The sequence below is a fragment of the Thalassophryne amazonica genome, chromosome 19 (assembly GCF_902500255.1).
Source record: "Thalassophryne amazonica chromosome 19, fThaAma1.1, whole genome shotgun sequence".
Taxonomy (NCBI): Eukaryota; Metazoa; Chordata; class Actinopteri; order Batrachoidiformes; family Batrachoididae; genus Thalassophryne; species Thalassophryne amazonica.
The window spans coordinates 40,783,485-40,802,134 of record NC_047121.1 but is presented as its reverse complement, the minus strand read 5'-3'; the positions used below and the strand labels follow the sequence as shown (position 1 = coordinate 40,802,134).

Genomic DNA, 18,650 nt, shown 5'->3' with positions numbered 1-18,650 from the left:
ATGGGCGCTGAAGCCTGTTGGTGCTTATCTCTAGAGTCAAGCAGATAGGACTTTTTTCCCTCTAATTTGGTACAGTGCATCATTTATGTTTGAACTGTTGTCCCTTTTAAATAAAGTAAATAAATCATCTTGGCTACCTTTATGGTAACTTCCATTTTTCACTACAACATATTCAAATTTCAGCTCTTTATCTCTGTTTTTCTAGGATTTAGAAAAACAAAACAAAAACCAAGCCAAGGCTAAATTCTTATAAATAAAAGTTAGCGGTTAGCAGTAGCTTCCGCTAAAACCTTTTGGCAGTTTATCAGGTTAGCATTATCACAGTTGATTTTTATTTTTTAATTCTAATTAAAGGTCTATATGTTAAAGTTCATTTTTATGCCTCCCCCCAAAAAAACAAAATAAATGGAATGGATAATTTATGTTTATTTTTGTTTTGGCTACAAGTAGCTTGGAAACCACTAAGCTAAATGTTAAAGCATTTTTCTGCCTTGACTTTTGCCCATAGGTTCAGCTTTCCTAAAAGGGTATACTAACCACAAAATGCGTCAATATTCCACTTTTTAAATTTGGTTTGTATCTAGAGCCACAATTATAGTTCTAGTTTGTTCATTCTGGTAAAAGAGTAAAGTTGTAAAAAGTCTTTCTGCGTTAGCAGTTGCAGGGCAAAAATAGTTAATAACTGCTCATCATTATTACTCAGACAGGAAACTGCACGATCTGAAAGGCCTCTTACTTGTACATTGTATGCATTCATATCTGCTTGTCCTGATTTTATGTCACAGGTGGCTGAAGTGACTTGTTCATCAACATAAATAACGCTGAGAATTTTTCCAGATAATCTGTGTTTATGGACTCATTTTAGGCGATATTTAGAAATGTAATATTTCATCTTCCTCAGGTGTATTATATGTGACATTGTGTTTGTGTTCTAAATCTCGACTGAAAATAATTCCCCAAGAAGGGACAGTTGCATGAACTTGAACACCTTTGTAATGGCATTAACATAATGACACAGCCGAGATGTTAAATGTTAACCATCAGGTTACAACCTGTGTCATGAGCCACGCAGACCAAAGGTCCTCCTTGTCTCCTGCAACTCCTCCTTGGAGAGATAATCAGTTCTCCAGCCTCTCTGGGATCCAACCTGCACTCGCCTTTTGCCGGACCCTCATATATCTGCACTCCTGTCCCGTGGTTGGGTCTCCATATATACGCTGACAGGCTAACATCCCTGAACTGGACTATCTGAAACTCTTATGAAGGTACATGCATCTCCTACATCGCTCTTAATCTGTCTTCCTATTCCTCAAGTAAAGCTTTAAAAGGCTACTTTATTTAATTTTTTTCCACAGGAAGTTCCTCTAAGGTGTATGGATTAGTTATTGGTTGTCAGTTTGTGTTACTAGTTGTGGCAGAGTTGAGAAAGGTCCGTGTCCTGCTGTGAGATCGAAGTCACTTTCTGATTACCTCTGCAAATATGTTATGTGATTGCCCCCTTTTCTGAATGTTTAATGGCAAATGGAAAAGTGAAGAGTTCACTCAATTTCGAGGCAGATACAGATCTTTCCCTTTAACTCTGTCGGGGACTTTAAGAAACTGCCTTATGACATCACATATCAGTACATATCCTGTTGACACTGTAAAATCTGACATTGATCTCACCCTTCCTTATGGAGTCACAAAGACTCTATCTTGTTATCTATAAGGGCTTGTATTTTGCTAGTTAATTACTCATGAATTCCAACAATCAGAGTGCCATCTGTCATTCCCTTTATGATGCAGGTGTATCTGAACCCGACACAATTCTGTTTAGATGACTGACACAAGTGAGTGGTTCTGTGGTGAGGCAAAAAATTTGCGTGCAAGACATCAGAGCACACAAGCACATCATTAACTAGAGCTGTCACCAAGGCTCCCTGAGGTGAAGCATTTGACTATCTCATTCCTGCAACACCTCCTTTGCCTCTATTTTCAGTCACCCATTCTCCTCCATATCCCATCAGGTGCATACAGGATGGTTCAGTGGTCGGCTCAGTTTTGGTACCTGCAGTCAGGAGAAAGAAAAGTAGCATCAACTAGCAGGAGAAAACAAGTGATGTTAAAGTTTTGCATATTTCCATCAGGTTTTAGAGTCATTTCTTCTTAATTTTTGCCATCAGTTCAGTTTCATTCTAGTTTGATGCACCAATGGGCATCCCTGGGTGTGCTTCATGATGCCCACTATGTGAGTTATATCTGAGTATTGTGTTGTATAAACAGCAGAAAAACTCTTTAGACTCTAAACCAGGTGGTTTGTGGTGTAGTCACGTTCTGCTGCCTCACAATCTCTGTGTACTGGCACTGCACCTGACTACAACTCATTTAAAGGCAAACACCCTTTGAGTACACAGACAAGTGGGTGCAAGGCATAAAAATGACAGCTACATTCCTTTGAACGTACCAATGACAACTATGCTTGGATGTCCACTGAGTTGCACTGGGTGTCAAATAGGACCTGCGCACATGTGTATTCCACCAAATCCTCCAAGGTAGTTGGGTCAGTTTCCACCCATCTTGTTGTGTGCATGTGTGTTGACCCAGGAATTGCATGTAAGAGATTTGTTTTGGAAAAGGTCAAGGTCAGTGGGGTCTACAATCAAAATTATGTTTGATTCTTTCACTCTGATGTCCAATAAAGTTGTCACACATATGTGAGTGGGTTCTAGTCCAGACAAGGTTGGATTTGCCTAAGATCAATCACTGGAGACAAGGTCATTGGAGTTATGTGAGGTCAGGTTTGCTTGTTTGTTTGTAGGCCTACTCTTCCCAGTTCCTTTGATTGCTGCCAAACTTGGTATGTCAGCCCTGAAATTACCCTTAAAAAATTCAATTTTGGCAAAGGTCGAGGAATTTTACATCAACCCAATTTGGACCAAATGGGGAACACACTTAGGCAAATTCCAGAATTGCCCAGGTGAGGTCAACTAGAGGTCAGTCATTTGAGTGAAGGTCAAGGTCATTGGGGTCAAATGTGATCTTACAATCTTCATGCCCCTGTGTAGTATAAATGAGTTGATTCAACTCAGCTAGTTGACCAAGTGGTATATTTGCCATTAGTGCACTTTTTTTTTTGTCAAACTTTGTTTTATTATTATTATTTAAAGCACTTTGGAGATTCAACAGTCTGCAGGTTTTCACTCCAATCAGTCACATTACCAGATTAGTCAAAGTAGAAAAACAGATTGGAGGGCAGAATTCTTCACTGAAATGAGCCACAGGATTAACTGGTTGGAAAGTGTGTGATTTCTAAGGTATTTTGTGTCCTTCAGGTACACAAAGAATAAGCCATGGAGAATCATATCACACATATTTCCAGAGGGGATCTGGAGGAGCTCCGAGACGCTTTTAACAGAATCGGTCAGTTTCACAAGCAGCCGGTACTCGCTGCGGAGTTGTGTTTTACTGCTAGTCATAAAGTGTGATTCTCTTACATAAGTCATCTTTATGGCTGAGATTGTTAATTTTGAACTTTGCTAGTTAGTGTTGCACAAAAAGATGATAGGTTGTTAGATTTTATCAGTGAGGTCATTGTGAAAGTAAAATTACAAGGAAATGCAGAATATCATCCAGAAATTAATGGAAAAATGCAGCTGATGAATGAAAAGCAGGTTTGAAGTGAGACTGAGAATAGGCCAATCGTATTATTTTTAATATCTGTGTCCTATCTAGTAAGTCTAAGTAACTCTGCTCAGCAGTTATCATGGCTTTTATAGATTAATAACTGTAACTGCTTACTGCACGTATTTATTTCTGTTCAGATATCGATAACAGCGGGTATGTGAGTGACTTTGAGCTTCACGAGCTCTTCAGAGAAGCAAATTATTACCTGCCAGGTTACAAGGTGCGAGAGATCATCGAGACCTTTATTGCTGGAGATACCAACAAGGACGAGAAAATCAGCTTTGATGAATTTGTCTCTGTAAGTTCTGATACAGACTGTGATGTGTTCCATCCTTGTGCTCTCTTATTTTCATGGCACTGTCCATAGTGCTGAGTTTATAACATACTCGTGCATGTGTTTACGAGTAGATTTATCAAGAGCTGAAGAGTAAGGAGCTCAGTGAGTCATTTCGGAAATGCATCTCCAGAAGAGATGGGATCCGCTCCTTTGGAGGAATATCAGGAATCTCCAGCGAAGGGACACAACACTCTTACTCTGGTGAGACGGAGACCTCTGTGTATCTGTTTTCCGTCTGCCTGTTTACACATGCTAGTCATACATTTATACGTTAATTTATGATGATGGTTTGTGTGCATAATTGTGAACACATGAATATCATCATGTATATGCTGCATATGTAGGACACTCTATTATACAGTGAGGAGTATTTCAACACCCTGCGATTTTGCAAGTTCTCCCACTTAGAAATCATGGAGGAGTCTGAAATTTTCATCTTAGGTGCATGTCCACTGTGAGAGACATAATCTAAAAAAAAAAAAATCCAGAAATCACAATGTATGATTTTTTTTTTTTAAATAATTTATTTGTATGTTATTGCTACAAATAAGTATTTGAACACCTGTGAAAATCAATGTTAATATTTGGTACAGTAGCCTTTGTTTGCAATTACAGAGGTCATACGTTTCCTGTAGTTTTTCACCAGGTTTTCACACACTGCAGCAGGGATTTTGGTCCACTCCTTCATACAGATCTTCTCTAGATCTTTCAGGTTTGGAGTTTCAGCTCCCTCCAAAGATTTTCTATTGAGTTCAGGTCTGGAGACTGGCCAGGCCACTCCAGGACCTTGAAATGCTTCTTACGGAGCCCCTCCTTAGTTGCCCTGGCTGTGCATTTGGGGTCATTGTCATGCTGGAAGACCCAGCCATGACCCATCTTCAATGCTCTTACTGAGGGAAGGAGGTTGTTTGCCAAAATCTTGCAATACATGACCCCATCCATCCTCCCTTCAATACGGTGCAGTTGTCCTGTCCCCTTTGCAGAAGAGCACCCCCAGACTATGATGTTTCCACCCTCATGCTTCACGTTTGGGATGGTTTTCTTGGGGTTGTTCTCATCCTATAAACATGGTAAGTGGAGTTGATTCCAAAAAGCTCTATTCTGGTCTCGTCTGACCACATGACCTTCTCAGTGCCTCCTGTGGATCATCCAGATGGTCACTGGTGAACTTCAAACGGGCCTGGACATGTGCTGGCTTGAGCAGGGGGACCTTGCTGCCCTGCAGGATTTAAACCATGACAGCATCATGTGTTACTAATGTAATCTTTGTGACTGTGGTCCCAGCTCTCTTCAGGTTATTGACCAGGTCCTGTGTAGTTCTGAGCTTTCTCAGAATCATCCTTACCCCACAAAATGAGATCTTGCATGGAATCCCAGACTGAGGGAGATTGACAGTCATCTTGTGTTTCTTCCACTTTCTAATAAATAATCATAACAGTTGTTGTCTTCGACCAAGCTGCTTGCCTGTTGTCCTGTAGTCCATCACAGCCTTGTGCAGCTCTACAGTTTTGTCCCTGGTGTCCTTAGACAGCTCTTTGGTCTTGGCTATGGTGGACAGGTTGGAGTGTGATTGACTGAGTGTGTGAACAGGTGTCTTTTATACAGGTAACAAGTTCAAACAGGTGCAATTAATGCAGGTAAAGAGTGCAGAATAAGAGGGCTTCTTAAAGAAAAATGAACAGGTCTGTGAGAGCCAGAACTCTCGCTGGTTGGTAGGTGTTCAAATACTTATTTGCAGCAGTAACATACAAATAAATTATTAAAAAAATCATACATTGTGATTTCTGATTTTTTTTTATTTATTTTTTTTTTTTTTTTAGATTATGTCTCTCACAGTGGACATGCACCTAAGATGAAAATTTCAGACCCCTCCATGATTTCTAAGTGGGAGAACTTGGCAAAATCGCAGGGTGTTCAAATACTTATTTTCCTCACTGTATGTGTGTATGTGTGTAGATGAGGAGAAGGTGGCATTTGTCAACTGGATCAACAAGGCGTTGGCCAACGATCCCGACTGCAAACATTTGTTGCCTATGAACCCCGACAATGACAGTCTCTTCACCTCAGTCCGAGACGGCATCCTGCTGTGGTAATGCACGTAGAGAACCACTCTCATGTGTTCATATCACTCACTCACTCACTCACATGTTGGTTCATTCAGTTTTTCATTCATTACTCACTTATTCACACTCATTCTTATAGTATTCCCCTCACTCAGTCACTGCTTCCTTATCCTCACTCACTCACTAACCCAGTCACTTGTGTATTAGTTCTCTCACTCTTTCATTCATTACTCCCTTATTCCCTCCATCACTCACTCACTCATTCATTAATTATTTACTCTCATTAATTAATGTTTACTCACCCAGTCACTCGTGTATTGGTTCACTCACTCCATTCATTACACTTATTCTCTCTCCCTGACTGACTGCCTCACTCACTCACTCAAACATCACTCATGTACTGGTTCACACACTCTTTCATTTATTACGTACTTATTCTTACTCACTCACTCACTCACTCGCTCATTCATTACACACCTATTCACACTCATTCTTATAGTATTGCCCTCAGTCATTCATTACTTCTTTATTCTCACTCACTCAGTTAGTCACATACTAGTTCACTCACTCACAAATTGATTACTCAAGTATTCACACTTTCACACATGTACTAGCTTGATCAGTCACTCACTCACTCAATGGTTTGTTCAGTTTTTCATTCATTACACACTTATTCACACTCATAGTATTCCCCTCACTTAGTCATTGCTTCCTTATCCTCACTCACTCACTCACTCATGTATTAGTTCATTCACTCGTTAATTGATTACTCACATGTACTTCCACACATGTACTAGTTTACTCATTCACTCACTCACTCACTCATGTATTAGTTCATTCACTCATTAATTGATTACTCACATGTACTTCCACACATGTACTAGTTTACTCACTCACTCACTCACTCATGCACTAACCCAGTCACTTGTGTATTGGTTCTCTCACTCTTTTATTCATTACTCCCTTACTCCCTCCATCACTCCCTTACTCCCTCCATCACTCACTCACTCACTCACTCACTCAATTTGCTCTCATTAATTAATGTTTACTCACCCAGTCACTCATGTATTGGTTCACTCACTCCATTCATTACACACTTATTCTCTCTCCCTGACTGACTCACACACTCACTCACTCAAATATCACTCATGTATTAGTTCATTCACTCATTAATTGATTACTCATGTATTCATGCTTCCACAAATGTACTAGTTTACTCACTCACTCACTCACTAACCCAGTCACTCGTGTATTGGTTCTCTCACTCTTTCATTCATTACTCACTCACTCACTCACTCACTCACTCACTCATTCAATTAATATTTACTCATAATTAATGTTTGCTCACCCAGTCACTCATGTATTGGTTCACTCACTCCATTCATTACACACTTATTCTCTCTCCCTGACTGACTCACACACTCACTCACTCAAATATCACTCATGTATTAGTTCATTCACTCATTAATTGATTACTCATATATTCATGCTTCAACACGTACTAGTTTACTCACTCACTCACTCACTAACCCAGTCACCCATGTATTGGTTCTCTCACTCACTCACTCACTCACTCACTCACTCACTCACTCACTCACTCACTCATTCAATTCATATTTACTCATAATTAATGTTTGCTCACCCAGTCACTCATGATTTTGTTCACTCACTCCATTCATTACACACTTATTCTCTCTCTCTGACTGACTCACACACTCACTCACTCAAACATCACTCATGTATTGGTTTACACAGTCTTTCATTCATTACACACTTATTCACACTCATTCTTATAGTATTCCCCTCAGTCATTCATTACTTCTTTATTCTCACTCACTCAGTTAGTCACATACTAGTTCACTCACTCATTAATTGATTACTCAAGTATTCACACTTTCACACATGTACTAGCTTGATCACTCACTCACTCACTCACTCACTTTATCCTCCCTGACTCAGTAGTTCATTCATTCATCCTCTTTGCCCTTTTTCAGTAAAATGATCAACCATTCTCAGCCTGACACGATTGATGAACGAGTGATCAACACAAAGAAACTCACCACCTTCAAAATGACAGTGAGTGCAGCGACACCCTTCATTCATTTATCCATATTCATGCGTAACACAGTGTCCTTAAAATTAAACATTAAATTAAACATTAAACATTAAACACTATGCACCAATTTGCATTGTGTTGAAATTAAGTGTTCCTCACATTATATAATTCTCACCAATTCCAAGTTTTATAGCATTAAGATCTTAACTATTTCTGTCGTGTTAACTTTCTGATTTCTTGCAGCGTGAGTTTCTTATATATGAAAGAGTATTTGAAGGGTTCAAATGCAAAACTCAGTATCTCCAAAACCAAAAATGTTTACTTGAGGTCAACATGCAGTTGGTTGTTTAACTATCACAGAGCAAAATATTCAATAATTTGAACATAGCTTTTTCATTTTATTTATAGAAATATTTGCATTTTCTGATGTGTTTTTATTTAAATCCCTGCATTTTTCTGCAACTTTGCCCTTCATTTTTAACAAGATCGAAGTACTTTGACACAGTTTGAATTTAAGAGTGTAATTGTTTTGGTGTTTTTTACAGGAATATCACAGGTAAATGTCTCAGGTTGAGTTTGAACTCACAACCTTCTGGTTATGAAGCGACAGCGCTGTCATAGGATTGAAAACTCTCAGCATGTGTTACAAGAACTTTCATTACTCACTCAACCTTTGACACTGTTAGAGTGTTAAAATACACTTGTCGAGAGCTGAATTGACACTGAAAAACAGTTCCACTATACCACTGTGCAAAAACAAAAACAAACAAACAAAAAAACTGTTTGTTGGATGTTGGATTGCAGTGATAGTCTGTGTCGTATTACAGTAACTGTAAGAAATTAGTACTTGTAATACAGCCAGGAGCAGGTCAACAAATCACGCTTTTTTGTTCACTAATTTAAAATTTAAGGTATCAAAACTTTTTGCCTGTACTGCAAAGTAGTAGATATGGGAGTAAGTCACTGTCAAGTCATTCTCAAGTCATCAATCTGCAAGTCCCAAGTCAAGTCTCAAGTCAGCTTGCAAACACTTGGTGGTCATTATGACTTTAGCCTTGACTTGGGACTTGCTGATTCATGACTTGAGAGTGACTTAATGGTGACTTACTCCCACTTCTGCAAAGAAGTCATGTCAAACTCAAAGCGCTGTTCCGGAATGTTTCAGAATCTTTGCACCAAATCTAACACTCATATTTCCGAACATTATTCTAGACTCCGGTTCAAACTGAAGACTTTACGCTCTTTTCTAAACAGTGCCAACTGTATAGAAACAAATGTTTTGAAAACTTGCACTTGATTTGCGCCTTCTGGTGTTGAAAAATAGCAACGAGAATGAATGGGTGCAATTAGCTTGTAGTTATTGTTTGTCTTTACATAGGGTGACACCCCCCCCCCCCCCCCCCCAAAAAAAAACATCCATCCATCCATCCATCCATTTTCTTCCGCTTTTTCCGGAGTCGGGTCGCGGGGGCAGCAGCTCAAGCAAAGCTGCCCAGACCTTCCAATCCACACACACCTCCCCCAGCTCCTCAGGGGGAACCCCGAGGCGTTCCCAAGCCAGCCAAGAGACGTAGTCCCTCCAGCGTGTCCTGGGTCTTCCCCGGGGCCTCCTCCTGATGGGATGTGCCCGGGAAACCTCTCCAGCGAGGCGTCCAGGGGGCATCCGGAAAAGATGCCCGAGCCACCTCAACTGGCTCCTTTCGACGTGGAGAAGCAGCGGCTCGACTCCGAGCTCCTCCCGAGTGACTGAGCTCCTCACCCTATCTCTAAGGGACCGCCCAGCCACCCTGCGGAGGAAACTCATCTCGACCGCTTGTACTCCGAATCTCGTTCTTTCGGTCATGAGCCAAATCTCATGACCACAGGTGAGGATCAGAACGTAGATCGATCGGTAAATCGAGAGCTTTGCCCCCCTACTCAGCTCTCTCTTCACCACGACGGTCCGATACAGCGACCGCATCACTGCAGATGCTGCACCGATCCGTCTATCGATCTCACGCTCCATCCGTCCCTCACTCGTGAACAAGACCCCGAGATACTTAAACTCCTCTACTTGAGGCAAGGACACTCCACCGACCTGAAGAGGCCCAAAAAAACCCAGAACCCATAAAAATTGTAATAAATCCTACAACCTCAGTCTGTGTACAATCATTCCCCAAAGTTTCATTTATCTTGGTCGCTTTGCATAAATGTCATGTTCTTTCCAAATTATGCTCCAAATGGTACGATTCGTTGGCAAAATCCAGGCAAAATGTTTTTTCCTTGGTTGACCTGTTGGGGACATGTTGGGGAAGACTATTGTACCAATTGTCTTTGTAGGATTTGAAGACGATTTAGGATTTATTACAGGATTTAGGATTTATTATAATTTTTAAGCATTCTGGGGTTTTTTGGTGGGCGGCGGGGGGGGGGTCACTCTGTACTAAAGAAAATTGTATCCTGTGTTTGTAGGAGAATCTGGTGCTGGCTTTGAACTCGGCCTCAGCCATCGGCTGCACTGTGATCAGCATTGATGCCATTGACCTGATGGCTGGGAAGCCCCATCTGGTCATGGGTCTCCTCTGGCAGGTTATCAAAGTTGGCCTCTTTGCTGACATAGAAGTTGGTAGGACTGAAGGTCAGTGTGCACACACAGACAGATGCCTGTAGTTTCCCAATGATTAAACATGTCAAACTCACTGAGCAAAAAACGCAACAGAATACACATTCATTGTTGTCGATTTAATCGTAGGTCTCATCGGCCTTCTGGGAGATTCGGAAAAGCTGGAGCATCTCTTGGTGGTCTCTCCTGAGGAGCTGCTGCTGCGCTGGGTCAACTATCATCTGCAAATTGCAGGAACGAAAACTATCAACAATTTCAGTGATGACATCAAGGTGCCCTGCAGATCAGACAAACAAAACGTGCAAAGTTCCACACATAGTGTAACACCCCCCCCCACACACTTTTTACTGGTCCCTTGCAGGATTCACGGACGTATTTCTACCTGCTGCACCAGCTCGCTCAACATGGACGAGAAGACCACAAAAAGAGCATTAAAATCGACATGCGTGGTCTCAATGTGAGTGTGATTTTCTGAAATTGTTTAATCACAAGGTCGAAATGGAAAGCGATGATCAGAACTGAATAGAAATGTGCTAAATATAAATTTTTATGAAACATGTTAAAGGTGTATTCCCTTTCCATTTTGCCATTTAAGTCATAAAATGATTTTCCTCTCCACCTCTATAATTTTGCTCCCTAGTATTCAAATAATAGATTCACAATCTTATATCAATAATATTCTCACAATTTGGCTTTTCTTAAAGCAATTTAGGATTTTGGCCCACGTGGGTTAAAATACAGTAACAAGATGCCATGTTAATTGAGGGTCAAATGGTACTGCCACACTGCATAAATTAGTGTTGGGCCCAATCCCAATACTCTCACAGAAATATTTACCCTAACTTTTAATATTTATGTAATTTTATTACATGACTAATTCCCATTTACTTTTTTAAGATAATTTTAATATAAACCTACTGTTACTGTTGCAAAGTTGTTACTGTACTTGAGTTGCCAAAATCTGTCAAAAGGAAGACGAATATTTTGTTGGAGCTTTTTACATTTATTTTTTCTAGTTGTGATGCAACATGAATTTCAGGTCATCTACAAGATCTCACAGAGAAAAGTCACTATATGTATTTGCCATAGAATCACCCCAAAATTGATACTTTACCTGGAATAAAATTAACTGTAATTTTGTGATATACTACAGAAATAAAGTTATTTTATAATAACTAGATTTCAACACAAAGCAAATTGAAAGGGAATACACTGTAAAGCGTGGTTATATACTTTTGTTCCACCTATTGCACTTGTGTTTTCCATCACCCTTCAGGACTAACTAGTTAACATCATTAATGCAGGTATGGTTTATTATTTATGTGTACAAAGGAGAGAAACTTAAACCGAAGGGCTGAGCTGATGCTGCAGCAAGCAGCCCGGCTGGACTGCCGACAGTTTGTCTCTCCTCACGATGTCACATCTGGAAACAGCAAACTCAACTTGGCCTTTGTAGCCAACCTGTTCAACATGCACCCTCGCCTACAGCAGGTTCACACCGAGGGAGAGCATCTGCACATAGAGGGTAAGAAAGATGCCGTGAGCAGTAAACAAAATAAGTCTTCCTAGTGGCCTTAAATGTATCATCAAATGCTCTTAAAAATGGTTTTGTATGTTTCCATAACACTGGGAACTGAAATTCAGGCATATGACGCTGACATCCCCAGAATGATATATTCTCTCTCTCTCTCTCTATAACAAATTAGTTGTCTGCGTGTATTATATTGTGTGTTACCATTATGCGACGTTTCATTAAAATCCATAAGCCAGCTGTGCTTTCAAAGTCAGTATTATATGAGGAAGTAAGTCCTATCTGGGCCCAGAGGCCCGTTGCTTATCTATGGATACGGTAGAGTTAAGCGGATGAGACTATACGACTCCCACTGGACAGGATGCCATTCTGATGCAGGTTACTTCCCTCACAGAGGCCGTTACCATTTACAGCTGAGTGAACTGAGACCATGTAGATTAAGTGTCATGTCCACAGATACAGACATGTAGCATGAGTGGGATTTGAACCCAGGTGTGCATATTGGCAGACCAACAACCTGCTCTACAACATTACTACATATCTATCAGTTTGATATGGTGCATCAGTTAATCACAAAAGTCCAATTATTTCCCCTCAAAGAAATCAGACTGGCATTATTTCCCTCCAATCAGCAAAGTGAGCTAATCTTGTCTTTGTGTCTTTCCAGGAGAGACCAAGGAAGAGAAAACATTCGCAATTGGATGAACTCATTGGGTGTCACGCCTCATGTCAACCATCTCTACTGGTACAGTATGTCTAAAAAGACATAGAAAAGACACAGAAATCATATGGGTACTTAAGGACACTGGGAGTGTCTGTAGGTTCATAAATGTTGACTTGAGATGACCTCAATTCTGGACATTAAAATTGTTGCATACATCTCGAAAAAGACTAGATGTCAACACAAAACCAAAACTAAAATCATCACCTATGGAGGACGGATGGAGCATTTTTAAAATATTTCCATAATGGCAGTCATCTTGGTGTTCATTATGGATTTACGTTACTCTCCACTCAAGGTAGGGTTGGAAGGTTGGGGGCCCTTCTGGTTGTCAAAGCACAGAATACAACAAAATCAAGTAGATTAGGTCTTGCCTGCAAAGCTGTGAATTTTGGTGACAGAACTAGTGAATGGAATCAAGCCAGAAACTTGAAAAATTATGTTAAATGTTATGCAATGGGATGTGGTGTAGGTTTCAGGGCTGGTAGTAGCACACAGTAAAGTCACCTGTGTGAAACCAACATGGACAGTGTTAAATTAACACTGCCAGTGTACATATGATCCTTCTCTGGTCAGAGTGGGACCATATGTTCACTGGCAGTGTTAATATAACACTGGTGATTCTACTGTGCATTCGCTGGAGCCATGCATTGCTGTGCCCAGTACACTATGGAATGGCAACCACCCAGACAGACAACCTATGTATTTCTACCTCTCAAAAGGAACCATCTATTTATTGCAGTGAGGTGAAACGTGGGCGTCCTCTTGACCTTGTGAAGTTGCCGGTGTTCTCAACACAGTGCTGGATCATGCACAGAGAAATGTGCCACATGACCAAAATGTCATACCCGATGTTTCCTCACCATGCAGTTCAATACATTTCATTGTATTTATAAAGTGCCAAATCAATGCCTAAAGCACTTCACATCCCTTCCAGAGCAAGCACATAAGTGACAGTGGAAAGGACAAACTCCCTCTGGCGTTCTTGAGGAAGAAACCTCAAGCTGACCAGACTCAGAGGGGTGACCCACTAGTAAGTCCCTTCAGCTGCTCCCTTGTTTGCACTCTGGGTCGCCACAGCAAATCCAAGGTGGATCTGCATGTTAAATTGGCACAGGTTTTACGCCAGATGCCCTTCCTGACGCAACTCCACATTACATGGAGAAATGTGGCAGGGGTGGAATTTGAACCCGGAACCTTCTGAACTGAAACCAAGCGCATTAACCACTTGGCCACCACCACTTGGCCATTTTAACAGCTACAAAGTTGCAAGCACTCTCACTCATCTTCAACCACCTATCCGAAACTGGGTGGCGGGGGCAACAGTTCCAGCAGGGGACCCCACCCGAAACTTCCCTTTTCCAGGCCACATTAACCACCTTTGACTGGGGGATACCAGTGCATTCCCAGGTCATTGTGGAAATCTAATATCTCCACCTAGTCCTGAGTCTTCCCCGGGGTCTCCTCCCAACTGGACGTGTGGAGTTGTTTGACTACCTCATTGACCTCCACCAGGAAACTGATGATAATCCTCCATCAGCTTCCAGCTCTACTCCTGTCTGATGCAGGAGTTCCTCAAAGTGTTCCTTCCAGTGTCCGATTACCTCCTCAGTTGAGGTCAACAGAGTCCCATCCTTACTGTAGACACTTGGATGGTTCCCCGTTTTCCTCTCCCAAGGTGCCTCACGGTCCACCAGAAGCACCTTAGTGTCGACCAAATGTCCTTCTCCATGGTTTTTCCGAACTCCTCCCACACCCACCGCTTTCCCTCCCTCACTTTATTGTGTCCAGCCTATGGCACACCTGTGCAATAATCATGCTGTCTAATCAGCATCTTGATATGCCACACCTGTGGGGTGGGATGGATTATTTCGGCAAAGGAGAAGTGCTCAAGAGCACAGATTGAGACAGATTTGTGAACGATATTTGAGAGAAATAGGTCTTTTGTGTACATAGAAAATATTTTAGATCTTTGACTTCAGCCCATAAAAAATAGGAGCAAAAACAAAAGTGTTGCATTCCTCTTGTTGTTCAGTATGTATATATTCAGATCAATAAATAACAAACAAATAAGACAAAACAAACAAAATGTAAGCCATTGTAAGAAGTAAAAATTAGCTTTTACAGTTCCAGTACATTTTGGGACTTTGAGAACACTGATATCTGAATTTTTTGATAATTGCTTGACAATTTCTCACTTTGCGAGAAACATAAATACCTGTGATTGTCTTTTGCAGGGACCTGTGTGATGGTTTAATAATTCTACAGCTTTATGAGAAAGTTAACATTCCTGTGAACTGGAAGAAAGTCAACAGGCCACCTTATCCTGTGCTTGGGGCAAATATGAAGAAGGTACATTATGCAAATATGCAACCTGATGAAAAACAGGTGAGGAAAAAATATTTTATTTGGAGAAAATTGATGACCTTGTTTTCTTATGTAGCTGGAGAACTGTAACTATGCTGTCGAGTTGGGAAAAAACTCGAGCTCAGTTCTCTCTTGTTGGCATTGGGGGAGAAAATTTGAACGAGGGGAGCCGTGTACACACCCTTTCACTGGTCTGGCAACTGATGAGGAGGTGCGTGCACCGAGCTCGGATAAAATGTTTTCTGACACTGCAGTGAAGGAATCCTGAATTATTAAGTGGCAAAAGTTGAATTGATTCCGAGTAATGTTGCAAACCTTTGCTGTTTCCATGTTGTCATTCAGGTACACACTGCTGGTGTTGTCAGATCTGGGTGATGGAAATAAAGTTGGAGATCAGATCATCCTCAACTGGGTGAACACAACACTGAGTCAAAAACGGAAGGACACAACAGATCACTAGCTTCAAGGTGTGAATGTGGACATATGCATGTGCAGATGCTGTATTTCTGTTTGCTCTTGACCCTGATTCTTGGCCCCCTGCAGGACAAGATAATCAGCACCAGTCTGCAGTAATTGACCTGATCGATGTCATTGCTCCTGGTACTGTCAAGTGGACATGGTGAAGAGAGGAGACAGAGGAGTGCTGAGTGAAGAAGACAAATACAACAATGCCAAGTAAAAGATTTGACATGATGCATTTAGTCTCGGCCTTCCATCAAAAATGAAGTTTTGTCTCTGTTCATCCTCAATGGTTTGTTGGTTATTGCCCATTACATCTGCTGCCTTCTTCTTCTAGGTATGCTGTCTCTTTGGCCCGTAAGATTGGCGCTCGTGTCTATGCGTTGCCTGACGATTTGGTGGAGGTGAATCCTAAGATGGTTCTGACGTTGTTCGCCTGCCTCATGGGCCATGGTGTCAAAAAGCAACCTGACGTGACCAAACAACCCAGGATCTAACCAACATCATATTGTCCATATGGCATCTACTCTCTGTCTGACATCTTTTTTTTCTCATCTTACAAAGAAATTACATCAAAATACTTTATATTTGTCAGCCATGACATTGCTGTGATGCGACAGATGTGATCACAACAAGAAATGGTCGATTTCTGTTCTTTCCATAAAACCGACCAAAGATTACAAATAATTTGTTGTCACCAGATCGTCTGTATTTGTGATTTTCTGAAAGGAGTTTCTGAATGTTCTTTTAAATATTATATAAGAGTCAGCGCATGTATTTACTACTTCTCTTATTAAGAACAAAAAAGGCAATGAAGAAAAGCAGATGTACTTTATACATCCATCGGCCTTTTCAACAACACTGTAAATGTTGAACATTGAATACTAATATTTGATAATTAAAAAGAATCTATAAAGTGCACTTGGTGTGTTCGTTCTTCATTCTTATTCTTTTGGATCTTGGAAGATAATTTTAAACTGCGTATATTAAAATTGATCTTAAATTAGAAATTTAGAAGGACATCAAGTAAATTCCTTACAACCAAAGCTGGTCGGCCCACTTCTTTCCTTAGTCCAATCTACAGTGGATGACCTAAACACACACTTAGACATAGTCATAGACTCCTCCACCCTCAAAGGCATTAAGGATTAAAGTCAGAATCCACCGCTTGATCTGGATCCACACCAATTTTTACTGAATTATTCCTTGGCTGCCCCATCCTACTAACAAGGACAATAAACTAGCAAATGGATTAGGTTGGCCATACATCCAGAAAGTATTCACAGCTCTTTACTTTTTCCATATTTTGTTATGTTACAGCCTTAATCCAGTATGGAATAAATAAAAAAAATTCCCTCAAAATTCTACTCACATGAAAAAATGTTTTGTTTTTTGGCAAATTCATTAAAAATATTTTTTAAAAACTAAGAAATTACATGTTCTTAAGTATTCACATCCTTTGTTCAATACTTTGTTGATCCACCTTTGGAAGCAATTACAGCCTCAAGTCTTCTGAATATGAAGCCACAAGCTTGTTGCACCTATCTTTGGGCAGTTTTGCTCATTCCTCTTTGCAGCACATCTCAAGCTTCAGGTTGGAAGGGGAGCGTCGGTGCACAGCCATTTTCAGATGCCTCCAGAGATGTTCAATTGAATTCAGGTCTGGGCCACTCCAGGACATTCACAGAGTTGTCCTGAAGCCACTCCTTTGATATCTTGGCTGTGTGTTTAGGGTCATGTTGAAAGATGAACCGTCACCCCAGTCTGAGGTCAAGAGAGCTCTGGAGCAGGTTTTCATCCAGGATGTCTCTGTACATTGCTGCATTCATCTTTCCCTCAATCCTGACTAGTCTCTCAGTTCCTGCTGCTGAAAAACATCCTCACAGCATGATGCTGCTGTCGGGATGGTGGCTGATTTCCTCCAAATATAACACCTGGCATTCATGCCACAGAGTTCAAACTTTAACTCATCAGACCAGTGATTTTTGTTTCTCATGGTCTGAGAGTCCTTCAGGTGCCTTTTGGCAAACTCCAGACGGGCTCCTATGTGTCTTTTACGAAGGAGTGGCTTCAGTCTGATCACTCTGTTGTGGAAAGTGTAATGCACGGACCCACACCAGGGGGCGTAAATGAACGGTCAATAGATATGCCAATAAATACAATTTATTGCTGCAAATGTGCACAACAGGTCAAATACTGCTTCTAGTCAGTCAATCACCTTTACATAAAAGGTGACGTGTGGGCAGGCCCGAGGGTAGGAGACGCCTATCCAGAGAAGAGCCAGGACCCACAAGGTTCCACCGCCAACGGAGACCTGCAGTCTACCGAAGCCGCCAAGTCCTGAGTCCCCAGGTGGCCTCTGCTTCCAGCTGTCAGATCCGGTACTGCTGGCAGGGAAAACAAACAGTTTAAAGGTGGGTGTGTGTACACCCAGCAAACAGTCAGCAAAAAGTACAGTTCCTTCCTGAGGGAAAAACCTCCACCTCCTTACAAAGGAACACAGTACGTGCAGGGCCTAATGTATCACTTAACAAGTCAGGAGTGAGGAATGGGTACGCCAACTCCTTCCAACTTCCACAAACTCGGCTACAAGCTGCAAGTGTACAAAAGGTTAACGACTGCAAAAAGCTCTGATGCAAAAAACGTGTGCGTATGGCACAGAAAGGCTGAGTTGTTTACCTGCGTGGTAAGCTGATAACTCAGCAGAGTTCTGGTGTCTCTTCCAGGCTTTTATGGATGGTGGTGATGAATGATGATGATTACTGACAGCTGTCAGCTCCTGGTGACTCCTGTGGCGACTGCGCCCTCTGGTGCCTGAAACCCGACAACAGGCAGGGCACCCTCTGGTGTT

The 18,650-nt window shown here is 41.3% G+C and overlaps 1 protein-coding gene across 1 annotated transcript; it reads left to right on the top strand.

The window, feature by feature from the left end:
• Positions 1 to 1,071: 1,071 nt before the first annotated feature.
• Positions 1,072 to 16,718, top strand: LOC117532262 (plastin-1-like). Its single transcript, XM_034195581.1, is given in 21 exon segments — positions 1,072 to 1,265; positions 3,312 to 3,399; positions 3,801 to 3,961; positions 4,072 to 4,201; positions 5,957 to 6,089; positions 8,058 to 8,139; positions 10,571 to 10,736; positions 10,851 to 10,993; positions 11,083 to 11,178; positions 12,054 to 12,246; positions 12,920 to 12,943; positions 12,946 to 12,997; positions 15,211 to 15,325; positions 15,417 to 15,455; positions 15,457 to 15,551; positions 15,683 to 15,791; positions 15,793 to 15,807; positions 15,884 to 15,905; positions 15,908 to 15,949; positions 15,952 to 16,015; positions 16,137 to 16,718. Coding segments are annotated over 20 exon segments (1,911 nt in total). The 5' UTR covers positions 1,072 to 1,265; positions 3,312 to 3,329; the 3' UTR covers positions 16,297 to 16,718.
• Positions 16,719 to 18,650: the final 1,932 nt, after the last annotated feature.